This window comes from Mauremys reevesii, linkage group 8, assembly GCF_016161935.1.
Source record: "Mauremys reevesii isolate NIE-2019 linkage group 8, ASM1616193v1, whole genome shotgun sequence".
NCBI classification, from domain to species: domain Eukaryota; kingdom Metazoa; phylum Chordata; order Testudines; family Geoemydidae; genus Mauremys; species Mauremys reevesii.
Genome location: NC_052630.1, coordinates 76,527,135 through 76,554,353, shown reverse-complemented (window position 1 = coordinate 76,554,353; position 27,219 = coordinate 76,527,135). Strand labels below are relative to the sequence as shown.

The window sequence follows — 27,219 nt, the reverse complement described above, 5'->3', positions numbered from 1 at the left end:
TTCCTGTTCATTTTCAGAGGAGTCATCTCCAAAGGCTATGATTGTGGTAGGGTTTGGAGACGGGAAGGAGATTAAGGGCTGCAGATGTAAAATATAGTGTATGCCACTACAGCATCAGTGTGTCACCTAATACACCAAAGAACATTAGAAAGATAGATATGGACAAACTGTTTTGATAAAATAAGCATGTTAGATGTGACATAAGCAGCCTCTTTCTGCTAGACAGAAAACATTTTGATCTAAAAGTTAAATATTTATCTGCTATAATTGTGTCTATGAGATGTTAAGTGCCGAGTCCTACAGCCTTTGTACTCACATGACTTCTACTGAAGAGGTGTGCCTATGCAACAACTGCAGAATCAGGATAATCAAAAAATAAGCTTTCAAATTACAATATGGGCTACATGCCCATATAGTAGAATGTACAGCACCTGTATCTTTTTAGACATTTATACTGCACTCAGAGTAGTTTGTAAATACTTTATGAATTCTAAAAATGCTACACCAAAGCAGCTCTACTTCTCTTGCCCATTCCTAGCAGGACTGGTATTATATCTGTACTTGTTGCAGGATGGTTAGTCTGAAGCAGATCGCACATGTCTGGCTGAGGGCAGCCAGTGAGGATGTCTACTGAAAAGATAATGAATCACCTTTCCATCATAATCTGGAATTTTCAGACTGTGTAAACAACAGTTGAAATTTCAGTTGGAACATACAATATACATTCCACTGATACCACAGCCTGGGCTCAGCAGTCACGCTCCCATTGAAGTCAGTGGCAAGATTTCTACTCACTTCAGAGGTGACAGTCTACGACCCTATATATTAGAAGTCAGTACACTTTAACATTCTTTTAAGCACAGGCCTCTAAGTAGTAAGTTTTCTCCCACTGGATCTATTTCTTTTTCTAATGCTACCAATTCAGTTAATTGTATATATACATGGTGCTTTCACAGGCAGCAGTAGTGGTTTGGGATTTCTTTTGCTTTGTTTTTTGTTGTTGTTGTTGGGTTTTTTGGGGTGTAGTGTTGTAAATACAAGAGTTAGGGAGCTAAACTGTCCTGACATTAAATGTTTTCTTTCCACTTCAGCAGTCTGTTTTGATGTGTTTTCAGAGTAAACAACTGCACAAGTTAACATCAAGAGTTTTCTGCTGCTGTTGCTTTCATAGCAGCTAGAACAAAAGTTCTCTCCAATCCATCTGAGTGAAGCCTACATAAACAAGTAATTGCGCTGTGCTTAAGAACTACTATAGTCAGCAATAGTTGCTATCTGAACTACATTCCTTAGCAGTTAAGAATTAAAGATGTATTACAAGGGTAAAAGAATCTGAATTTAAGTATTTGTTTACAGAGACCATGGCAAGGATCTGAAAGTATTTGTGATAATTTACAACACATTTTGGTAAATGATCTAGTGCTGAAGATGGGCAATTCAATACAGGCCTCCTCTAGATGAAAATCTGTTTCTTATTCCTCATTCTAGTTTTTGTTAGTGAACTTCTTGCTTGTGAAAACTGTGGATGGAATGACAGCTTGGAACACCAACGGGATTTGTTCCTATACCAAGCAAAGCATGGATGGGCAGCGATAGTGCAAACACCCTACATTTCCCTGTAGTGCTTCTGTTTATGTTTAAGAAATCTCCTTCTTCAGCAAGTTAATGTTAAAAGAAAGCCTTTTACAGCTATTTTGGTACTTTCTTGCTTGGAAAGTGCTCAATCTCCCCTTTACCTCTTTTTCATGATGGCCAAGACCTTCCTCTGGATTTCTGAGGTTGAGGATGTGCACCTCCTGCGGCAGGCCCATTGTGCCTCTGCTTGCACAACCAGATAAGACAGTAAAGCTCTCCAGCAAGGCATGAACTGGGTGAGAACTGTTGACAGCTGATAACACACATTCACTCCTAGGCACAGGACCTGTAGAGGAAATCACAGATACACACCATTCAGAGACAAGAACCAGAGTAAATGACACATCTTTTAAACTAGAATTGTCTTTTTGACTACAAAACCGGTTGGAACACAAACAAACAGAGGCTTCAATTAGTTTTCTGCAATATATAACGGAAATAACTTTTTTAGTTATCATAAATAATAATTTGTTTCAATTACTTTGCTTATTTACTTATTTTGTCATTCCTTTTTGGTGCTAGATCTTTAATTCATTTCTCTGACAATCCTCATTTGAATCGTGTATTCCTCTCCTTCCCAAAATTGTAGGAAGTCCACCGTACAAGAAAGTAAGGAAGGAAATAAGGACTGAGAAAGAAAAGAATGAAAAAAATAAAAAACAGGGGGGAGGGATTGGTTTGCCTGAGATGCAGATTATTTGTCTATGTGAAACATCTTTATGACAAAAACAGAAAACATAACTACGCAATCATATATGTTCCTTTTGAAGTAGAGTGGCTATATAATGCAAACATAGTTCAAGTGCCCTGCCACATTACTGCAGATATTTATCACATGGCAAACTGAAATTTTGTTTGCCAAGTCTATTTTGAATCTGACAATGATGATCTAAACTGATAACAGCTATCTAGTCCAAAACATAGTCAATGTCCTTTCAAATAATCACTGCCATGCTTTTATGTTGTATTTGAGACAGTGTGATGTGATATAGCAGGATAGCACGACAGTGAGTGTGTATGGAGTAGTTTACATATAAACTATATCTGCAGGAAACTAAAGGAAGACAAATATCTATGAAAAGCAGCCTTACTTTTCCAAAATGGTTCAAACACACCATTATAACAACAGATACAGTATGTGTTTGATTGCGAAGGTCACTGAATTAGGCCCAGATGCATGCCAGGTCAACTCAAAGATTATACATAGAAAAGACAGGGCACAGGCTTGAAGAATTGTGATATCTCAGCCTGCTACACATTTGCTAGAGGGAGGAAAAAAACGATTTCCACTGAAGAAACTTTGAAATGAAAAAAAATAAATCCCCTCCCCCCCAACAGAAACATTTTGCAGATTTTTGTATATGGTTCATAAGCAGTTACATATCACTAAAGATCATCAGACCAAAACTGTATAATCAGCGAGTATATTTTTTTTTAATTCTTGTTTTAACATTGACCCATAGTTTGCTTATTAAATAAAAAGTAAGGTCCACAACTGATCATTTTAAAAGAAACTATCCAACTCTCAAACAGACTTTTTCTAAAGGAAGCAAAGGTGTTGAGAACAATGAGATTTTTGCAATGTCTTAGATCATGCAGGTCCTGTCCCGTGAAAGGGGCTGTTTCTATTTTGGTGCATACTACAAGTCCTGCCAGTTCCCAGAGGACAGGCATGCTTTTTAAAGGCATTGCTTGAGGCATGATTTACACCTGCCCAGACATGGAGTGCAAAGGATGAGCAAACAGAACACTCTCAACATGAGAAGCTTGGCAACAGCACTGAATGAACACTGAAAGGGTGGGAGACTTTGAATATTTTTTTAAGCAAGAATAAATGATACAGCCACGTAAAATAAAAATACAGACCTCAAGCAATGATACATACTATACTTTAAGAAAGCCTAATAAGAATGTTAACTACTTTTTTAAAGCAATAAAAGAAACATCAGTAACAATAATACAACTGACAAATTAGTATATCATTATTATTATTATTACTGTACAGGTATAATGATAGTGCCTTGAGCCCCATTCATGGACCAGGACCAGATTGTGCAAGGCACTGTACAAACACAGTGCAATGAAACAGTCCCCGTCCCAATCAGCCCAACCAGCAGCATATCAGTCTTGCAGCTAAATGAGTTATTATATGAGCTTGTAGCAGGGTGCTTACCCTGCTTCTGCCCTGAAGGGCTTAAAACAGCCCTGGGGGAAGGTTGTGGCTGGGAGCTACTAAGCTGGGCTGATTGGGAAGGTAGGTTCAGCTGTGGCCAAGCCCCAATCAGGCCCAGCTGGTCCCTATAAAAGGTTGTGAGCCAGAAGCCCAAACAGTCTCTCTCAAGCTGTAGAGGGAGAAGGGCCTGGTTGCAGGGAGCTAGACACAAGGTACCTGAGTGAAGCAGGGCTGGGGAAAGGTAGAAGAGCTGGGGAGCGCTAGCCTGGAAAGCCCCAGGCTGCAGCCTAGCATTGGGATAACAGGTACTGGGGGTTGCAGAGGGGTAGGCCAAGGCAGCAGGCCCAAACTCTCCTTGCCAGTGATGAGTAGGCTGATACTGCAGTCTGCCCCAGGGCTCAAGGGGCTAGACGATGACTGGCAGTAGCCATATACTGAGGCTGGGTGGGGGTTCCCCGGGGAGGGGAGACCCTAAGACTGAGGGGATTACTGCTGGGGAGCAGCACCCCAGGTAAAAGGGCACCGGATCGTGGGAGGGACATAGGGCCAGAGGACAGGCGAATCACTGGCCTGCAGAGGGTGCTCCAGAGCTGGAACAAGCTAATTCCCAGGAGTCACCAGCAGGAGGCGCCGCAGGGGTGAGTCCGCTGTCTACAGAGCTGTACAAAAGACGGTTACTCACCTGTAGTAACTGTTGTTCTTAGAGATGTGTTGCTCCTATCCATTCCAGTTAGGTGTGCGCGCCGCGCATGCACGGCATCTCGGAACTTTTTTACCCTAGCAACACTGGCGGGCCGGCTGGCGCCCCCTGGAGTGGCGCCGCTATGGCGCGTGTTATATACCCCAGCCGGCCCGTCCGCTCCTCAGTTCCTTCTTGCCGGCTACTCCGACAGTGGGGAAGGAGGGCGGGTCTGGAATGGATAGGAGCAACACATCTCGAAGAACAACAGTTGCTACGGTGAGTAACCGTCTTTTCTTCTTCGAGTGATTGCTCCTATGCATTCCAGTTAGGTGATTCCCAAGCCTTACCTAGGCGGTGGGGTCGGAGTGAGACGTGGCGGAGTACAATACCGCGGAGCCGAAGGCTGCGTCGTCTCGAGACTGCTGCACCAACGCGTAGTGGGAGGCGAAGGTGTGGACCGAAGACCAGGTGGCCGCTCGACAGATGTCCTGGATCGGAACATTGGCCAGGAAGGCAACAGATGAGGCGTGCGCCCTCGTCGAGTGTGCAGTGACGCGGCCTGGTGGTACGCGAGCCAGCTCATAGTAGGTCCGGATACACGCAGTGACCCAGGAAGAAATCCGTTGGGAGGATATCGGCTCTCCCTTCATGCGGTCAGCAACCGCTACGAACAGCTGGGGTGAACGCCGGAAGGGCTTCGTCCGCTCGATGTAGAAAGCGAGCGCTCTGCGGACGTCGAGGGTATGTAGCTGTTGCTCCCGAGGCGAGGCATGTGGCTTCGGGAAGAACACCGGGAGGAAGATCTCCTGGTTGAGATGGAAAGCTGTCACTACCTTCGGGAGGAAGGCCGGATGAGGGCCAAGCTGCACCTTGTCCCCATGGAAGACCGTGTATGGCGGGTTAACCGTTAGAGCGCGAAGCTCAGATACTCGTCTCGCTGATGTAATGGCAACGAGGAAGGCCGTCTTCCAAGAGAGGTAGAGCAGGGAGCACGTGGCTAAGGGCTCGAACGGAGGACCCATCAGTTTGGCCAAGACGAGGTTCAAATCCCAGGTCGGGGCAGGGCGCCGCACCTGCGGGTACAAGCGGTCCAGGCCTTTGAGGAAGCGGGAAACCATCTGGTTCGAGAAGATGGACCGACCTTCCACGGAGGGAAGGAAGGCTGATACCGCTGCCAGATGAACTCTCAAGGAGGAGACCGCCAGACCTTGCTCCTTAAGGTGCCAGAGGTAGTCCAGGATGGTAGGGACCGGGACCAGGAATGGATTAAAACCCCGATGATCACACCAGAGTGCAAACCTCTTCCACTTCGCTAGGTAAGCGGAGCGAGTGGAAGGCTTTCTGCTCTCAAGCAGGACCTGTTGAACCGCTGCAGAACAGCCCCTCTCCGCGTGGGTCAGCCACTCAAGTACCAAGCTGTAAGATGGAGGGACTGCAGGTTCGGATGGTGGAGCCTGCCGAAATCCTGGGTGATGAGGTCCGGCCACAACGGAAGGGGGATGGGTTCCCGAACGGAGAGCTCGAGCAGCAGGGTGTACCAGTGCTTCCTCGGCCAGGCCGGCGCTATTAGAATGACGTGAGCTCTGTCCCTCCGAAGCTTCAGGAGCACTCGGTGCACGAGCGGGAACGGAGGGAAGGCGTAGAGGAGGCGATCCGTCCAGGGATACAGGAAGGCGTCTGACAGGGAGCCCGGCGAGCGACCCTGGAACGAGCAAAACAGGTGGCACTTCCTGTTCCCTCTGGAGGCGAATAGGTCTACCTGGGGAAACCCCCACCTCCGGAAGATTGTGTGGATGACATCTGGACCACTCGTGGGAGAGGAACGACCTGCTGAGATGGTCGGCCAGCGTGTTCTGCACTCCCGGAAGAAAGGATGCTTCCAGGTGAATTGAGTGGGTCACGCAGAAGTCCCACAGGAGCATCGCTTCCTTGCAGAGGGGGGAGGAGCGGGCTCCGCCCTGCTTGTTCACGTAAAACATCGCGGCGGTGTTGTCCGTGAACACTGTCACACAACGCCCTTGCAGGTGGGTGCAGAAGGTGCGACAGGCCAGGCGGATGGCGCATAGCTCGCGAACATTGATGTGCAGGGCGAGCTCCTGGGCCGACCACTGGCCCCCCAACCGAGTGCTGAAGCATCCGTGGTCAGAGTGACGGACGGGCGAGGAGGGTGGAACGGAACTCCGGCACACACAATCTCTGGGTTGAGCCACCAGTTGAGAGACTCAAGGGTCGTCCTGGTGACCGTGACCACCATGTCGATGGGGTCTCGATGTGGCCGGTACACCGACGCGAGCCACGACTGGAACGGACGAAGGTGGAGCCACGCGTACGTGGTGACATACGTGCACGAAGCCATGTGGCCCAGGAGGCGGAGGCAGGAGCGCACCGTCGTGGTAGGGAAGGCGACGAGGTCCCGGATGATGGAGACCATCGTCTGGTGCCGGCCGAGGAGACAGGCTCTGGCCACTGTGGAGTCGAGGACCGCTCTGATGAACTCCACCCGCTGTGTCGGAATCAAAGTGGACTTCTCGGTGTTGATGAGAAGACCGAGCCGATGAAAGAGAGACATGATTTCTGACATCTGGTCCATCACAAGTTGCCGGGACTGACCTCGAACCAGCCAGTCGTCGAGATACGGGTAAACATGCATCTGACGACATCGGAGGGCTGCGGCGACTACCGCCATGCATTTGGTAAACACCCTCGGGGCGGTGGACAGTCCGAACGGCAACACGGCGAACTGGTAGTGGGTGTCGTTGACCACAAACCGAAGGTAACGACGATGGGGAGGATAGATTGCGACATGGAAGTATGCGTCCTTCATGTCGAGGGCGGCAAACCAGTCTCCCGGATCCAGAGAGGGAATGATGGTCCCCAGGGTGACCATGCGAAACTTGGGCTTGAGCAGGTACTTGTTCAGCTCGCGAAGGTCCAGGATAGGACGCAGCCCACCTTTCGTCTTGGGGATGAGAAAATAACGGGAGTAGAATCCCCTGCCCCGTCTGTCCTGAGGCACTGCTTCTATGGCACCCACGCTCAACAGAGTCTGGACCTCTTGTAAGAGGACTTGCTCGTGAGAGGGGTCCCTGAAGAGGGACAGGGAGGGTGGGTGGGAAGGTGGGGGCGAAACAAATTGCAGGCGGTATCCCGACTGGACTGTTTGGAGCACCCAGTTGTCTGATGTTAATTGGGACCACGCCGAAAAGAAATGGGAAAGGCGGTTGTAAAATAAAGGGGAAGGATCCGGTGGGGAGAGTGATGGGCCGTCCTCGAGCGTCCCATCAAAAGGCCTGCTTGGCCCCCTGAGGGGCCTTGGAAGCGGCCTGGCCCTGGTTGCGGCGGTTGCCGGACGGACGACGGCGATTTTGGGCCGGACGTCGGCTGTTGTAAGGTCGATACCGGGACTGGTAGGCCGGTCGGGAGGGCTGTGGACGGAATGGCCTGCGCTGCGTCGCTGGCGTATGCATGCCTAACGTACGTATCGCGATACGGCCGTCCTTCAAAGTCTGGATTCGAGAATCCGTCTTTTCCGAGAACAGCCCCTTTGTATCAAATGGCAGGTCCTGTAGCGTATATTGGACCTCCGGCGGCAGGGTGGAAGACTGCAGCCAGGCGATACGCCGCATCGTCACACCGGAGGCCAAGGTCCTCGCACCTGAGTCCGCAGCGTCGAGGGCGGCTGTGATGGAGGATCTAGACGACCGCCTCCCCTCCTCCAACAAGGCCGCGAACTCCTGGCGGGAAGCCGTCGGCAGGAGCTCAGTAAATTTCGCCAGGGACGTCAATATATCGAAGACGTACCTGGCGAGGAGGACCATTTGATTGGCTATCCTCATCTGTAGGCCTCCCGCGGAATAGACCTTTCGGCCTAGCAGGTCCATACGCCTCGCGTCCTTTGATTTGGGCGCAGGGGCCGGTTGGCCGTGACGCTCCCTATCATTAACCGACTGGACTACCAGGGAGTCCGGGGTCGGATGTGTGTACAAATATTCATAGCCCGTGGGAGGGACAGAGTACTTTCGCTCAACACCACGGGCTGTAGGAGGCACGGACGCAGGCGTCTGCCAGATCGTGGTGGCATTCTTCTGCACTGTCCGTACAAAAGGCAGCGCCACTCGGACCGGCATGTCTACCCCAACAACGTTTGTAATGGGGTCCTCGTCCTCCTGCACCTCCTCTATCGGCAAGGCCATAGCTGTCGCCACGCGGCGAAGGAGGTCTTGGTGAGCCTTCACATCGATTGGTGGAGGCTCCTTTGTCGCTGCGCCGGCCACTGCCTCATCAGGCGAGGACGAGGAGGACAACCCCTGGACGACCGCTTCCGAAGAGGGGTCCACTGCTTGCTCGTCGGGGGGGGCGGGCTGCGCGTGGTCCTGGGACTCAGACGGTATAGCCTCCGCCGCCGGTGGCAAAGGGGCCGGTCGGGTTATTGTCGCCTCTGGAACCCTGCGCTCGGACGCGGGAGGCCTTGGTGGAAAGGGCACCCCCTGCGCCTCATACTGGGCCCATGGAACCCAGAAGCCCCACGGCTGCGCCCCCTGAGGATGGCCTTGTGGGGTAGGTGGCAGGAGTCCGTATCCCTCCGTGCCGGAAGTGACCGACGCGGGCCGAGATGGCCATGGAGGTGCCGAGGCGCTCACAGAGTGCACTGCAGAATGGGGCAGTCCGTCTCCGGATGGCAAAGAAGAGCGATGTTGCTCCGCTCGGTACCGGGAAGGCGACCGGGAGTGACGTCCGTCACGGTGCCGGGAGCTCGACCGGGACTGAGATCTCCGGTGCCGTGAACGCCCGCGTGAGTCGCGGTGCCGGGACGGCGATCTCTGATGGTGCCGACGCGATGGCGACCTGGATCTCGTGCGACGTCGGGAGTACGATCGGTACCGCGATGACGAGCGGTACCGGGACTGCGACCGACGTTTCGACGGCGATCGGTACCGCGATGGCGAGCGGTGCCGAGATCGCGAGCGCCGGGACGGAGACCTGCCGCCGGACCAGGAACGAAACCGGGACCGGGTGCGTCGTCCATGTCGCCTGTCCAGGGACGGTGGCCGGGTCATTCTGGCCAGCTTCCCTGCCGACACGACAGCCCGCACCGGCGGTGCCGGGGGCCGGAGGCCTGGTGCCTCTATGAGCTGGATCAGCTCTCGCGCGGAGGCGAATGTCTCCGGCGTTGACGGCAGCCGGGGCTCAACCGCGGACGGCACCACGGAGCGTGGCGACGCCGGACTCGACGGGCCTTGCGGTGCCGGAGTCAAAGGACCGGTGCACGGCTTGTGCACGGGCACCGCGGGGGCCGCAGGCTGCGTAACCGCTTTTGCAGAGTCCTCAGAGCGAACCTGAGCCAGTGCCTTCGCCAGTCTCTGCTTCTTCGAAGCGGTGCGAGACCAAACCGCTTTCTGCATCGGCGGTGCCGCGGAGGTGGAGGGGCTCGGTGCCGCCGGTGCGCTCTGCACCGAGGAAGTTCGCGGTGCCGGCGCGGACAGTGCCGGTGGCTGAAGCGACGCCTCCATCAAAATCTGTTTCAAGCAGATATCCCGCTCTTTCCGGGTCCGCGGTTTAAAAGTAGAACAGATCGAACACTTGTCTGTTCTGTGTCCTTCACCCAAGCAACGGAGACAGGCGTCGTGCGGGTCTCCGATGGGCATAGGCCTTTGGCACGCCGCGCAGGGCTTAAAGCCCGGTGCCTTGGGCATGAGCCCGCACCGGGTGAGGTAAAAGGGGAACCCCCCCCCCTTTTACCTTATCTATTTACACTAATTATCTAACTAAGTAACTGTCAAAACTACTACACTAACTATATACAAATCAGAAGCGAAAGCTAGGGTCGTGGAGAACGAAGAGCACTCCACAGTTCCAACTGGCCGTCACGGGCGGTAAGAAGGAACTGAGGAGCGGACGGGCCGGCTCGGGTATATAACACGCGCCATAGCGGCGCTACTCCAGGGGGCGCCAGCCGGCCCGCCGGTGTTGCTAGGGTAAAAAAGTTCCGAGATGCCGTGCACGCACGGCGCGCACACCTAACTGGAATGCATAGGAGCAATCACTCGAAGAAGAATAAATATTCCCAAATGCCATGCCAGATACTTGGGTAAGGGAATGAAAGAAGGATTAAGGAATGGTCATTCACTTGAGCTCCTTTTTGCTGGCCAATTTACTGAATGGATTTGGGGTCTGTCACCCAGCCTCCCTTCCAACTGCAGAAGCAATGCAACAGTAGAACAATTCATTCATAAGAAGAGGCTCAAGAAAAATACAGGGCAAGTCAGCAACCTCTACCTAAAGCACTGTCAGGTGTTCATCTGAGCCAGCATTTGCATCAAGGGCAGGGCAGGCTAAGTGAAGGGTGAACACCAAACGGTTCTTGGAAGAAGGCAGGAAGAAAAGAAGTTGATGAAGCAATGTTGACAAAAGTGTGCACTTTTCTTAGTTGATCTTCCTCCAGAATGTCACTATCTGCTTTCCAACAGGCTATTTCTGAGCCTCCTAACTAATTTCTAAAAATATCCACCCATCCTTCCCTCCATCATACAGCCTGGTCTTTACTTCTGTAACAACAACGTCCATTTGTTTTGGGTGCTACACCAAGCTTTCTAGGGCTCTCAGATTCTCAGGAACAGCAATTCCTTCTGATCTGGCAACACTGGAAATCACATGAACAGAGAACTGTGCAATGACTGGCATGAGTTTGCACATCTACAACCAATATCCCATGGAAATCATTAAGGTTTTCATGTAGTTCCATATATTTTCACCAGGTCTAAATACGACCTGAAACAATTCTTTCTAGCACTGCATACAGGGTGCCAATCCTCTTCTCATAAAAGAAGTCCTGTTATCCCTGCAACCCTGTCTATATAGTAATGGTCCCCAATGTGGTGCCTCTGGGCACCATGGCGCCCACCAGGGCATTTATGTGTACCTGTCCAGTGCCCAGCAGGGGAGAGAAGCTGGGGCCCCACCCCTGCTGGGGACAGAGAACTCCGGGGCTGCAGGCTGTGGGCGCCAGTGTTCTCTGTCCTCCCGGCTTCTCTCTGCACTGCCCAGAACTGGCGCCAAAAAACCCCCAAAACAAAACAAACCACTCCAACTCTGCAGAATGGACAGAATGCTGCCCCGTAGCATGTGCTGCCCCAGGCACGTGCTTGCTCCACTGGTGCCTGGAACCAGCCCTGTATGTGAGTAATTGTTGGCGCCCGCCACACTCTTCTGAAAACATGAATGTGCTACTGGTCACAAAAAGGTTGGGGACCACTGCTATATAGGGTCTTATACTGTGTTCATCACCGTATCCAACATGTACAATTTATAATGCTGGAAAACCAAACAGATTAATTACAAAAATAAAAAAATAAAAATCTCTCTCTGTGATACCACTAATCATTTTATTTATCTTCCCCAGCACAGCCTGCTCATAGCTGAAGCCTTATATAAAACCACCACCTCATCCTGTCTCAGCTTTACTTTCCTGTTGTTTTGCCATGCACAAGCTTTAGATCCACTTCTGCCAGTCTTCTCATTACATGCCCACATCCTGTCCTTCCCTTTTCTACTTCACTGTCATCAACTATGCTAACACACCACCCATACTTGACATTATCACTGTTTAACAGAATACAGACTTACCCCTACTGAGACTATGTATTTTAAGTTGAGTTTGTACTCACCTGTCTTGCTGTTGTACTATATGTTCCATTTCTTTAACAGTTTTCTTATTTTAAAAAAATCCCAGCTTGTATTGCAACTAAAGATTAATTAGTTACGGTTTGCAAAGCCCTCTGAAGATGAAAACCAGGTTAAGTAATCTCATTATAACTGATATATACTCCTATGTAGCACAACATATTTCAGGGTTACAACTGTTGGAGAATTGTATTAAACATTTTTTCCACTTTCAATAAATAGCAATTTTTTTTTAAAAGGCCCTTAATATAGATCCAATTCTGTTCGATACTAACATCTGGAACTTATTCAACATCATTTAAGCACTCTGTTTCCCATATCACCCAAGCTCCTAATGAGTAACGTGTGTTCTGTTGTAATAAAAACGGTAGAGATGGGGTGGGGGCAATGTTATAACCCAAAACCAACTCTCAACTATGGTGGATTTGATTCAAATAATAATATAGGCTAATATAGTTTTGTTATATTTCCATAGGGACTTCTGCAGCTCTGTCAGAAGAAAAGCGTGACCAACTCCCGCAAACTGTGTGAATCTGCATGGCAGGCTCCAAAGCACGTTAACATTGTTCCATAGGAATCCCAAAAGGCCCTGCAGGAGCCTGCAAACTGCAACAACAGAATCCAACACTTCTTAGAGGAAAGCACAGATTTAGTCTAATTGATTTTCATATGGGGAATGTTCCATATTTGGGCATTTTGCATAAAGGCAAAAGTTTCAAAACATCTGGAAACAGCAAAGTCCAGAAACACCAGGGATCTCTGAGCTGTTAATTTTGAAGTAATGTAAATTACTATAGACCAACTCTGTAGGCCTTTGGGAATCTAGCTAGACTTCACCATTTTTAATATCTAGACTCCATATACTTTTGCTGGTAAGACTATCCCAAGTGGGCCTAAATGTCCAAACAGGAACCAAATATGCCCAGGTGACAAACTTGTACAAAGAAGTGGCTTGGGTGTGTGTGGTAATTTAGTGGCACTTTTTATTGGTTTGTAGCATGATGAATGGAACTAGACAAAGAGGGTCAGGTTTCAGGAGAGACTTAATTTGATGTGTCACTAGGGGGCTCAGGAATACAAGCAGAGGCCAAGCTCCTATCTCCCCTTCTGTACAGCCTCAACATGAAACACTGACCGCTCTGGATACTCAGTAAAGATCTTTCATATACTTCTGCTGCACCACTTATTACTAATGAAAAATAGCCAATGCAGAGGGCGGAGACAGAGACACACCATTCCACAGATAGCTCAGGACGGGATTGTATTCTCCTATATGTTCTCCTTTGATCAAGGACTTTTTACTGAAAGAGCACATTTATCTGAGCATTTACACTGTATTAATATGCCAGGGAGAGATCCAAAGCAAAGAAACTGGAAAAGGCCTCAGTACTTCAACTCTTTCAAAGAGAAAATATTAAACTTCCACTTGCCTTTCTTGTATGTAAACTATTCTATGCTATGAATAGACCACCCTATCTGACCCATCCTGGGAAACTAGAGCCTTTGGATTGCTTTGCTTATGCCACATCAAAATTACACACAACAAATTTTAAAGAAATGTCACTAAACTGATAACCAAGTGAGAAAAAGCAAGTAGTAACGTGTGGGAGCAAAGTGAAAATGGGAATATCTAGGTGAGGTAAGGGGATAAATAACCATCCAATATCCCCTAGAACCCAGAATTTCTCTTAGGAACCCAACATCTAAGATCACTCAACTTCAACAAGGAAAGAAAAGCGTTAAAGAATTAGTAACAATAAGAGAGAGAGAAAAAAGAACCTTCACTCAAATAACAAAATTATACTGAATTTAAGAGAACTATTCCCATATGGCACCTCTTAGAAGGAACCCAGTACTGTAATACAAATATGACTTACTATCAGGACAAATGAGATTTCTTTGAAGATTTATGGGTTTTCTGCTGATGGTAATGGCACAGTTTCCATTGCCTCATATGGTAATCTGTTGGCATGGACTGTGCTCTGAAGTGCCTGGATAGTAAAAACCCAAGAAACTGTCACAGTAAGAATTACACCACAAGTTATTGTTTTTAAGAGTATCTGTCTGAGTGAAGGAACAGGAGTAACAGCAAGAGGAAGGCAGCTAGGTAGTCTCTGGATAAGGGAAAGTCAAATAACTGTGTCAAGTTAGTGTATGCACTCAAGCATGTTAGATTACAGGCCACATGAAATGGTAAATTCTAGATATCTGTTACTGCATATTGCTAATTATATTAGGAAAGAAATTTTACCTATGTTAGTGAAAATTAGCAATACCTACAATTAGTCATCTCATTTAAGAGATAGAGAGGCGTGTTAAAATTGTATTTACAAGTGAGTAGGAGATATCCATTTACTGTTACATATTCCTCCGTGACAAAGAATTGCACCATCAGCCATCTTTTTGAGAAGGAGCAAGCGAATGAGAGGGGAAATCTACAGTCACTAACACATGGCCAGACAGTCTCTCATCCTTAACTTAGAACCCACCTGAACACCAGAGTTTTTAGATTTAAACCAGAACCTTTGAGGATCCAGTACCATTTGGTTCAGGTAAAAAGCAAGTTCTGGATGCTCTAAAATTTATCTTATTCCTTAGCAGTAGAACAAGGATTACTTTCAAACACTCTTAATTGTTTACATAGCTTTTACAGCTAAATGGATGTTTGTGCTATATTATACTAAACTGATAATTTACTGAAAACAAATTACATTTCTTTTTGCAATAAATCAAAAATATTTCACACAACCCAACATTTTTGGAGGGAAGAGAGGGAAAAGGGAATGATTTTATGGTATCAAATAACTGTTGTTTCTTTTGTTCTAATTGTGATATTTTCTCTTTTTTGCCATTCTGATGTGCATGTCGAGCAAAAAATAAACTAACAAACCAGAGAGACTTTCAGAAATGCTCAGCACTGGCCTAACTCCACTCCAATTGACATCAATGGCAATACTGCCATAGATGTCAGTGGGTGCATAGTTAAACCAACAATGAACACTTTTGAAAAACCTGCCCTGAAAGTGTTAAGGGATTATTGTGAGGATGCTATCTCAAATATCACAATACTTTTCCACAGCCATTATCATGGATTAAATCCTGAACACAAATCTCACATGTAGGCCCAGTGAAGGTGTCGGAGTAGGCCCAGGGTAGGCTTTAACATGTGAAGGAGACAACTTGATTTCTACAAGACTACTTATGGATGTAAATTAAGCAGGATTTTGTCCCAGGAGTTGCTCTACAACAGTAGTTCTCAACCAAGGTACATGTACCCTGGGAGGGGAGATGGGGGCAGGGGACACAGAGGTCTTCCAGGGGTTATGGCATTATGCCCCATATTCTTCATAGTAATATTATGATGATATGAGTATGACATAATTATGATGTATTTTGTGCAAGATAAGGCACTGAAAGGTAATGATTTACTGAATATGATTACTTTATTTGTATGCATGTATCATTTTGGTATCTGAAGTTAGGAATATTGTCTATGCATCTCTTACAAATGTGTTTACATTTGGGGAATATCCACTAGTCAGAATACAATCAGTCTAGATGGCTGGTTGGGAATGGCCATTAGGGAGAACCATAGGTCTTAGAAGATGCTAATCTCCCACTGGGGAGCCTTCCTGAGAAGCCTTCTTAGAGATGCTGCAAACAGCCTCTGAGTCATGGCTGTGGTGGCCCTATAGGGACATATGACTAAGTCAGCTGGTACTGGACTCCACAATACTACTACTGTTTTTCCCACTAACAGGATGGGGGAATCAAACTAGGAGACAAAGGATTCCCCCCATATGCTAAAGCTATTTAAGGCAGGGGAGTGACATCATTGTGGTTCGTTCTTCACTGACTCCCTACCCAAGAAAGAAGACTGCTTGAAACACCTGAGAAACAAGAAGACTGAACTGGGGGGGAAGGGCTGAACCCAGGCTAGAGGTTGCCTACCCTGTGAAAGGAATAACTGAGTTTTAAGCTGTAAGGAAGTGCAGCTTGCCTTCAAGAATCCCTGCAATCTGCCTAAAACAATATTTAGCGTGAGAATTTGCTACTTATAACCAATTTCTTTAGTATATTAAGCTGAGATTGCGTGTTTGTTTTATTTGCGTGATAATCTGCTTTGATCTATTTGCTTTCCCTTATAAATCACTTAAAATCTATCTTTTGTAGTTAACAAACTTGTTTTGTTTTGTTTAAGACCAATGTGTGGGAAACATTACTGAGGGGCAAAAGCTTTTGCATATCTTCCTCCACATTGAGGGAAGGGGCGAATTTCATGAGCTTAAGCTGTACAGATCTCTGTGCAGTGCAAGACAGTACAATTTTGGGTTTACCCTCCACAGTGGGTTGTGCACTTGAGTACTGGGCAGTTCCTTAGCTGAGCCTTCCCATGCAGAGCTGATTTCAGCATCTGTGTGTGTATGTGTATTGGTAAAGTGCAGTCTTAAGTCTGAGGGAGGGCTTGCCAGGCTGCAGCGAAGTACAATGTAAAGGGAACCCAGGCTGGTGGGTCAGGCAGGCTCAGTGGTATCCCAGTCCCAAGTGGCACCCGGGGGGAGGGGGGTATGGGGGGCATCACATGGGTACATCAACTTACCTAGATATTTGCCTAGTTTTACAACAGACTACATAAAAAGCACTAGCAAACTCAGTACAAACTAAAATGTCATACAATGACTTGTTTATACTGCTCTATATACACTATACACTGAAACGTAAGTACAATATTTATATTCCAGTTGATTTATTTTATAATTTTATGGTAAAAATGAGAAAGTAAAGCATTTTTCCATAATAGCAGGCTGTGACACCTTTGCATTTTTAGATCTGATTTTGTAAGCTTAAGTGAGGTGAAACTTGGGTCTATGCAGGACTCCTGAAAGGGGTACAGTAGTCTGGAAAGGTTGAGAGCCACTGCTGTACAAAACTAAAGCTTTTCACTTGTGTTTGTTCTCTGATTTGAGTATTATACATTCAATTCACCTCACACATTAAATTAGTGTCAGTGAATCTGGGCCAGATCCTATTTTATTTGAAGTCAAAACACACATGAAGCAAGATTGCAGTTGAGCAACATTTCTGGAAGCACACGTAGCATGTCTTTCCAGAGAGGAAAGATGAGTAGGACACTAATAACTGTAGATGTAAAGCAAGGAGGCAAACTCTGAGACACATGTACCACAGGCGATGTAAAGGAGCTGCACCAAACATTGGACAGTATACGACCTGTAGTGTAAAACCACAAAGGGCAGGTGGGTAGAGATAAGCAACTATTAGGGACAGCTGTATTTGTTTACTGTAATACTGAAACCATCTGAAGGCAGAACATTAAGAAGTTTGACTGTTTCTCAAAAGTTACTGGTTTCATACTTTGCATAGAATAGATGGGAGGAAAAGAATGAGGGGGTGGAAAAATGCAATGAGAAAATGATGTGCAAAGAAAATCAAATACAGAAAGAGCATGAAAAAGGAGGAGGAAAAAAACATTCTATTGAAATAATAAATGGCATAGATATCGTATGCAAGTCTACATATACTGCTCTTAGGAGACCTTAACTTTCTGGGGGTTCTTTTATTGCCAACATTTAGCATAAGATTACCTTCAGCTAGAAAGGTGTATTTTCGGAAGTGGTTCTTTTGAATTGAATTACCCCGAGGCAAGGGAGAAGTGTAGAATTAAAGGGGAAAAGTTCACAAACTCAGACTAGTTTTGTCAACTCAAAACCCACTATGCAACACCACCTAATCTCTGCAAGAAAGTGAATTTGGCCTGTATATTACCTTCCCATTGGTGTATTTATGCAATAGCATATTAAGATACATACCAATCTCTGATTTGTTTTCAGGTTGTTCAGCAATCCTGCATGCAACCAGAGTACCAATGAATGCACTCCTCATCCCAATATTATCACCCTTACTAATTCCTATTCTGTACTATGATCAATTCTATCCCAGAGTATTTGCATGCAATGCCCCATCCACTCTGTTGCTTTCATATTGCATTGCAAGTCAAATGTAAGTTTAACCAAGATACTATTTGCCTCTTTTATTTTCTGTAGTGTTTTTAAAGGATTTTTACCATGTATAGCATAAGTATCTGACTTCTCCCACCTGCCCATTCAGAATCATCCTAGCCTTCTGCAGAAGTTGTGTGCTGTTTTCTTGTTGGATTGTAACTATGTACGGCACAATCCCACGTCTGATTTTCTCCCTGTGAAGAGGGATTTTTGATGCCTCTTTTGAAATATTCCCTTCATTCCTGGCTACTGATAAAACCATACGGCCCACTGTCTCTGCCTCAGCAGAAGTGATCTAACCTTCTGTACTGCTACATACTCTGGCATTTTTCCCTTAGGCAGGAAATGCAAATTGCCTTTGGAACTAGAAATTTTTCCTTCCACTTTTTAAGAGTAAGTTTCTGCCTCTGTGTGCGTGTTTGTGTGCGTGCACACTGCCAAGAAGCAAAACTGAGGTTAATTAAATTATAAATGGTGTGCTTGGAATACTGCAGGATTAATTTGAAAAAGATAACTATCAGATAAAACTCAGATTTTGTTGTAAGGTATGGTTACTAATGAAGGAGTAAATTACAAATAAAGGAGTAATTTTATGAATAAGAGACCAGGTCAATTAGTTCCTGATTATACATTAAAGTCCAGTTCAATATCTGCTGAAGCAGAGGAAAGTTAGCCAATGTAAACAATATACTGTAAACCAAGTTTAGCAAGAGACTACAGTTGTTTAGGTATATAGTAATTTGATTAAACAAAACACAGGGAATGAATGAGAAACCTGTTCAGCTCAACATCTGCTGAGCACAACTTCATGACAGTATTACAAATACAGCATTACCCTAGAAAACAAACATCTGTACCTGGAAAAAAAAGTCCAAACAGATGTACTATATGTTTTATTAAAGTGCCATACTAAATTTTATGCAATGTTTTCTGTACTTATTTTATGACCAAAAACTGTCAAGGTTCAAATTTCTGCTTTTTTGGATTTTGCAGTAACATGCTGTTTACGGGGAACTTTTCCCCTAGTACTTTTCCATCTCCAAATAATACTCTTCCTCTCTTCCTCCCAAGTGAGCTTTCAGGAAACATTCAGGAATTCATCTTTTCTCTGAACAATCAGTATAGTCCAAATGGATTGTTTTTCATTTAAATAATCCTAACATGCAGAGCTTTTGTTTTGAATGCCGGTGAACTAAAGACACAATAGTTTGTGTTACAGACTTCATCACTGAAAATATTCATACTAAGCTTTTGTGTTATGGATCAGCGAAGTTCCCAGTGACCAAATTTTAATTTAGGTTATTCTACTGTGCATGCCTAAGCTCCCCCTACAGTACTAAGTGCATCTAATATTCTCTTTCTAACCAAAACTGTTATTTAGTGTTGCTGTGTCCTATTAACCATAGTCCATACTAGACATGGATGCATTTCAGTGATGGCTGACTTCCAGATGTATGAAGATTGTAAAACACTATGGGATTCGGTCACATGGAAGTCTATGTAAAAATAGGATATGGCTGTTATCTGAACAGGGATTAATGGGGGAAACAAAATGTAATATTCTCTCTTGACATTTTTGTTAGTAATCAATCAAGATGTGTTTAAATCCATGGCTACTGTAAGAAGAAGAAATGAACAAATCTAGAACTACTGCATTATTTCATTATTTATTATTTCATTTCATTATTTCAAGCTGTGGCTAACTTTAAAAATGCTTTTTGTTGTGAAATAGCTCCTTTCCCCAGAGATAGCTCATAATTGTCTTGGATTTTAACCTTCTTTACTGTAGAAAGGATAGGAAGTTGCATGGAAACAATGAATGGAAGTACATTTTTTTATCAAACAAGGGCAGGAAGCATTCAGCTGGCTTTGCATTAGAATTCCATATTGGGGCCAGAGAAAAAAAATAAACCATGTTGTTGTTTTTTTAAAAAGCCTATTTAGATTCAAAACCATTGTATTTTTAATAGATTGCTATTGAAACTTCACAAACCAACCTACCCACATTACTGCTGTTATTGTATTGCTGAAAATGAGTCATAATAAACTTTTGGTAAATTAAATACAATAAGTAATGAAATTCCAAGCCAATTTAAGGCCGATTTGATGAGGTGAACACAGAACTATATTTATTTTTATATCCAAATAGACAGGAATTCATAAGGCAGTAAACAGCACGCACACACACACGCACGCACACACGACTTCAACATCTACATTAGGAGTTTCACAGAAGCCTCTGACTTTTCCTTTCCTTTAAAGGAAAAGGTTACTTATTTAAACTGAGAATAAACAGATCTCAATTCTTTCAATGCTCTGATCTCAAATCTAACAGACCCTTCTAAGAGCAGCACATGCTATCTATCTATAGGACTTATACAGCCCCTATCACTGTAGTATCCGAGTGCCTCACAATCTTCAATCTCCTAACAGCACTATAGAATAGGGAAGTCCTTGGAATCCCATTATACAGATGGGGATTGAGGCAAAAAGACACTAATGGTAAAATTTTCAAAAGCACCTATGTGCCTCAAGATATATCCCGTTTCCAAAAACAGTCCTATTGATTTTCAAGGTCACACAGGAAATCTGCAGTAGTACAACGAATCAAACTCAAGTCTCCCAAATCCCAGGTTAGCACCCTAAACACTACACCATCCTTTCTGGGGATATTCCATGGAGAGGAACTGCCCTACTGGAGCAGGCTAGTGTTCTATCTAGTTTGGTATCCTGTCTCTGGCCATGTCAGTACATGTAGATAAACGTACCAAAACATGCAGAAACTTCGTGCCAACGATAATGTAGTTAGTTACTATAATATCAAGATTATACATGCCACACTTATTAATTCCTTGGAGTCTTTTAAAAAGTCTAGATGATTGAAAAATGATGACAGGAGAGATTTTTCAAAGGCACAAATGGCATTTAAGACACCTAACTTCCAGCTGAAAGTCAATGAGAGTCAAACACCTAACTTCCATTTGTGCATTTGAAATTTCCCCCCAACATGTCCACAATTACAAGGTCATTTATTGGTCCCATTAAAAGGGCAGACACAGTGCAGTACAACAGTCTACAGCTGATGTTTTTATACATGTCTGATGTGGATGACCTCAAGGACGCCACCCAAGACTGTGGCTGGCTACTCAAGTTAACCTCTTGTAGCACAGCACACCACACTCATTAGCTACGCTTCCCGTCCGGCAATATTTTACAGCTATTGCTCTTGAAGCCAGGCAATTCTACTATAAAGACAGAATTAACCCACACATAGCTATGAACCCATTACTGTGTTAGATTATAGCAGCAGTTCTCAAACTATGGGGTGGTCTCCCAAGGGAGTGCAGGAATGTGTCAAAGGAGGCACGAGCGGTGTTTTTTTGGTTTGTTTTTTTTAAAAGAGCTCTGGGTATCAGCCCTGGGTGGCTGGGACTCAGGCAGAAGAGCCATGCAGATGTGGGAGGACAGCCAGAGCCCCGCTGCCCAGGGCTGACAGCTGAAGGCCTGCTGCCCAGGCTCAGGCTCTCCTCTCTTGCCCCTCCATCCATCACTGGGAAGCAGCCTGGGCTCGAGCTTTCCTTCCTCCCTCTCCCCAAATCCCTCACCTGGAGGAGGCGGCAGCCAGCCCCAGATGTGGGGGGCTCTGCTAACAGCTCAGGCTGCCAGCCCCGGGGTGTCAGCAGCAGCACAGAAGTCAGGGTGGTAATGGAGCGCTAGTCTACTGTGAGAAGTGATATTGACAAATATCACAGAGTGTTTTAATATTGTATGCTGCAAAGAGCCACTTACAGCTGGCAAGCCTCAATCTGAGTATCACTGATATATACAAACTACTCAAACCTTCTCCCTGTGGTTTATGGCATCACAATCCTCACCCAAACTCAGAGGTGGAATTATAACTATATAGTTCAAATTTGTCTGTTTTTAAGTTTTTTAGATGGGACAAAACCAGCTTGTCTTTCTCACACAGGCAGAGGCACTGAGCTCAATGGGATTATACGCATAACTAAGGCAATCAGGATTCAGCTCTATATTTATCCACTCCCTCTTTTCCCTCTATCCTTTCCCTTCCACACCGCTCCCAACCCTCCTCTTCATTTGTTTCTTCCCACCAACTCTTCCCCCTTCATCAAATGGCTGCTGTGTAGCCCAGTTTGGCTTCAGCTGGGATGGCATCACGTCACGCATTGTCTCGGAACACAAACAGAGCAGCTCTTCTTTGTATGAACTGGATTGTTTTTACTTCTGCATGCTGCATTAGTGGCAGCCACAGCGGGTATATCTACACTGCAGCTGGGAGTGAGCCTCCCAGGCTGGGGAAACAGACCCACACTAGAGGGACTCAAGCCAGCATGCTAAAAACAGCAGTGTGGATGTTGTGGCTCAGGTAGAGACTCAGGCTAGCTGAGACCCAGGAGGTTGGGTGGGCTTGAGAGCCCTAGTTGCCACCTGAGCCGCAGTGTCCATGCTGCTATTTTTAGTGCACTAGCTGGCGCTGAGCAAGCATGAGTCTGACTACCCGTGCTGGGAATTACACCTCCCAGCAGCAGAGTAGACATACTCTATTGGAGCCACTTTGTCTGCTCATGCCGGACTAATTTCCTTCTCCAGGGAGGCTGGTAGCAGTGACCCCTGCCCAGATTGGGCTATCACTGAAGTACCTGGGCCACGCCCCAGAAGATTCACATATCCAGGCACTCAAGGAGAGAGGAGGAGCAGGAGACATACGGCTTTCCTTTTCCTTCTTCTTGGCCTTGTCTGCCACAATTCTCTCTGCATGGTTCACAGAAGCTCCAGCCACTGCAGAGCTTCAAGCAAGGACATTAAGTAGGAGACTTTAAATGTACTCTGTTCTCTGAGCCCAGCAGAGCCATGGAGCACAGCTAACAATTAGAAAGTGCCAATTTATTCTCCTAAAAATAATTGGGACATTTTACTTTGAGCTGTATGTCAGGAAGGTCTAATGAACTCATCTCCAGCTGTTGAGGCAGAATGAAACTGACAGGCTCCGAAAGGAGAGTGATTCTCCCCAATCATGGACAGCTTTGATTCTGCCTCACCCCTGTCCCAAAACGTAAGCAGGCTGAAGACCCACTTTAATGGATGTGGACCTTAGTGCGATGAAGAAAAAAATATGGTTGTCACTCAGGTTTATAGGTCTGGTTAGCAACTTCAGTTTGTCTCAGTAAGTTGCAAGAATGTTACTCCAAAGACAGAATTTGGCCTACTGCTGGTAAAGGTCGCATTTACTCTGTGCCACCAAATGCAGACACATAGGTCTCAGAAAAAAGCCAGAAGCCAAGTGGGAGGAAACAGGCTTAGGGGGAAGAGGAGTCCATAACTTACAACGTGCCAGTCCTTTTCTAATTAAAGAAAACAAGATTACAAGTTCAAATGAAGGTTGAATTCCTATAACTGACCCTTTAAGGGTAAGTTCACTATCATTAAATGTCTCATTGCACAAACCTTGAAAACTGATCTTGTTTCCACAGCTTAAGCAAAACAAACCTCTCTCTTCATAATACTTTAAGCTTCAGCCTGGTCTTTTGTTCTGCCAAAGGTAACAAAAGTGATGGCAAATATTTATTTTCTTCTTTCTCCCCTCTTTCACTCAGTCACTGTTACTTAGTAGCTCTGCAATGTGAAGGGACTGCAAAGCTAACCCAGCTGAGTAAGTGCAGCAATGATATTCGCTATGCAAGCTTAAAAGTTTTTCTTGTTTGTTTGGGTTATTTTTGGTTTCCTAGATATTTTTTAAAATTTAAGAAGGAAGGAGGTGTAGGGCTGAACTCTGTGCCCAGAATTGTGAGGGTACACAGTGGAGAAAGAGGACACAAAGTCCTCTCCAGATCAAGGACTGTGTACGGCATCCTTGCACTATTCTGAGCTCAAGAACTCTGAGTCTAGAACCCTCAGAAGGGATGTGGAGAGAGGGCCTATACCCTCCTATTCACTGGTCAGTGTGGGCAGGGCCGGCTCCAGACCCCAGCGCGCCAAGCACGCGCGTGGGGCGGCATTTTAACGGGAGGGCGTCAGGCGGGTCCGGCGGACCTTCCGCAGTCATGCCTGCGGGAGGTCCAACGGAGCCGCGGGACGACCGGACCTCCCACAGTCATGACTGCGGCGGGTGTGCTGGTCCCGAGGCTCGTGTGGACCTCTCGCAGGCATGACTGCGGAAGCTCCACTGTAGGCGCGGGACCAGCGGCACGTCTGCGGGAGGTCCCGCGAAGGTGCGGGACCGGCGCCCGGCAGCGTGAGCGGCGCAGCGCGCCGCCCTGCTTGGGGCGGTGGAATTCATAGAACCGCCCCTGAGTGTGGGCAAGCCATTTGTCTGGTTTGAAGCCAGGCAGTCCTGTTTTTAAATGGTTTGTCCTCTGCTCATTACTGAGACAAAACCCCAGATGAGGTTCTGTCTGGTATCACGCTTGGGGAACACCATTGTGAAGAGCTCACTGCTCTGCCTGGCTGGTGAGACCGTACCTGCGAGGTCATGCTGGAGGGGGCAGGGCACTCTTCAAAATGGCATCCTCCATATGGCCTGACCTCGGATGCATGGTCATGCTAGTGGGGGCAGAGTCACTCAGGCAGTGGTGGGCCATGCCACTCCCAGAATGTTTGGTATTCTGGGGGTGTACAAGTGGTCACCCAAGGCCAATGGCCAAACAGTGACACACTGTGCTCCCCAAGCTTCATGAGACGTTACACCTGACACTCAGTTCTTCCAGGCTAAATCTACTGCTGGGTGGGCATGGCACCACATGATCCCCAACTGTGAATAGCAATTTAAACCCAACAAAGCCCATGGTAGAAGCAACAAATTTAGTCAAGTTTAGTATAGTACTCACTCAGTACCAAAAAAATTCCTTCTGTGTCATACTGAATTGCATTTAATTGGTCTCCATGACTAGTGAACAAAAAACTAAAATCTCCTTTGTGTTCTATGGAAATTTGTTTTGAATCAAACAGTAGCTATTAAAACTTCCAGTGGAGAATGGAGAGCCCAAACACAGCTCCGTAGCAGTGAGCCTGGTGCTATAGATACATCACACCTTTTATAACTTCAGAAAAATATAATGTGATGAAAGATTTAAATACAAGCTACATTTTTCTTCTCTCCCTGCCTCACTCCCCGCCTTGAAACCACCACAAAAAGTTGCTTTTCTTTTTAATACCCTGGGCCAAATTCTGCTCTCTGGGTCACGTGTGTACATCCATAGATGCAAAGTTACATTGGAGCACAGAGAAAGAAAATTAGAATAGAATTAAATATATGGGCCAAATCTTACAGTGGGGTGAGCAGCTGGCTTAATTTAGGCTTATGGAAACATTTATCTTCAGCTATTCCATATGTTCTGGTTATTCCTCAAAAATCTTTCATGATGAAGAGAGTGTGTGTGTGTGTGTGTGTGTGTGTGTGTGTGTGTGTGTGTGTGTAATTCCTCTATGCCTATAGCTTTCGATCTATTCAATAAATACACATTGTACTGTAAATCATTTGCAGGCTTGGGCGAACTGCAGCTAGCATTAGACAATATGTTAACACAGAGCTCCATGAATCTATGTTTTTGCAAACAGAGTATCAGAGAACATCTCGTAAAATAGAGTAAGGAAGGGCATTTTCTAAAGTCCGGGTGCTGGAATCTTTAAAACATGATTTAAGATATTTATGATCATAAATGAGATTCAATTCCCTGCTTCACGACAAGGTCAGCTACAAAGGGACGTTATGACCTGGGTTTAAACACTCAAGACTCAGACAAATAATTGCAAAAATAAAAAAGCAAGACCTATTTAAATCTTCAGTATATTTTTTGTTTACACTAGAAGAATGATTAAAGAATGGGCAACAAACTGTCTTCAAGTTACCATAGTGATATTCCTTCCCCATGCAGTTTACCATTGTGAGCTAGTCCCCGTGGACATCATTTTTAAAACTGCCTGAGCACAACAAATGTTGGCCCATGTTCTCCAGCAGAGCCATGAATATTCTGAAGGTCAGAGACAAGCATGGATTATTTTCAATTAGAAAGCCAATTTTGTTGGAAGATATCCAGAAACAAAGTTTGGCCTGGGCTCAGTGTGTTCAAAAGCATACAAACCAGCAAGCATTAAAAAAAATCCTCCATTTTGAACTGGTCTGACATCAAGCATACTATTTTAACAGTGAGAAAAACGAGATGTGATTAGTATGTACTGTACACTCATAGTTTCATTCCATCAGTCTCTATCAACTGAGTTACTCTGCATTTACAAAAACAATCAGGAATCCTTGTGGCACCTTAGAGACTAACAAATGTATTTGGGCATAAGCTTTCGTGGGCTAAAACCCACTTCATCAGATGCATGGAGTGCTAATGAGGCTAATTACTCTGACATCAGACCCTCTGTGAAAATTGGAGATAGGACTAAATCTCCATTTTAAAAGAAATGCAAACTAAAACAAAAGGTGCCTTTAATTAGGCAAAAGAGTGGTAGGTCACACAAAGGATCCCACAAAACAAAGTAAACACTGTTGACAACTGTTGAGAATAAGCCACTTCCACCTTAATTGAATTAGCCTTGTTAGCACTGACTCCCCACTTGGTAAGGCAACTCCCATCTTATGTGCTGTAATATTTATACTGCTTTCTGTGTTTTTCACTCCATGCATCTGATGAAGTGGGTTTTAGCTACAAGGTCTCCTTGTTATTTTTGCTGAGAGAGAGACTAACACAGCTACCACTCTGAAATCTGCATTTATGTTTATGTAAATGAGGGTAGAATTTGGCCCATTGAACTGGATACGACTTATTAGAAGAACAATCTGAAGAGACCCATTAGAATAAATTACCCCTATATGTACTATTAATTCTGTATAAGGATTATGGAAAAACAGGAAACAAATGTAAAGAGACCTTCCTATACAGGTACAATTCTTTTTTTTCCCTCCTAGTCCACGTTCAGCACAGTTGTAGCACAAAATACTAGCTCAAGAGCTTCATTTGCATTCTCACTCTAACACTTTCAGCAGTCCACCTAACATACTGCATGCT

At 45.6% G+C, this 27,219-nt stretch overlaps 1 protein-coding gene and 1 long non-coding RNA gene across 13 annotated transcripts in view; one reads left to right on the top strand and one right to left on the bottom strand.

Moving 5' to 3' along the window:
• Nucleotides 1-27,219, bottom strand: part of TGFBR3 (transforming growth factor beta receptor 3) — a 191,509-nt gene that overhangs the window by 96,467 nt on the left and 67,823 nt on the right. For 10 of the 11 annotated variants that reach the window (XM_039486089.1, XM_039486084.1, XM_039486086.1 and 7 more), the window contains exon 3: nucleotides 1,734-1,918. In XM_039486089.1, the coding sequence (XP_039342023.1) occupies nucleotides 1,734-1,918 (185 nt within the window). Of the gene's footprint in view, nucleotides 1-1,733; nucleotides 1,919-27,219 lie in introns of those variants that run through there. The other variant, XM_039486094.1, reaches the window with a different exon arrangement.
• LOC120370849 lies at nucleotides 714-16,185 on the top strand. Of its 2 annotated transcripts, XR_005583989.1 has the most exons (4): nucleotides 736-802; nucleotides 1,116-1,224; nucleotides 12,643-15,432; nucleotides 15,928-16,185. It is a non-coding gene; the product is annotated as an uncharacterized LOC120370849 (long non-coding RNA). The 2 variants fall into 2 exon arrangements; XR_005583990.1 differs by lacking the exon at nucleotides 1,116-1,224 and having other exon boundaries at nucleotides 714-831.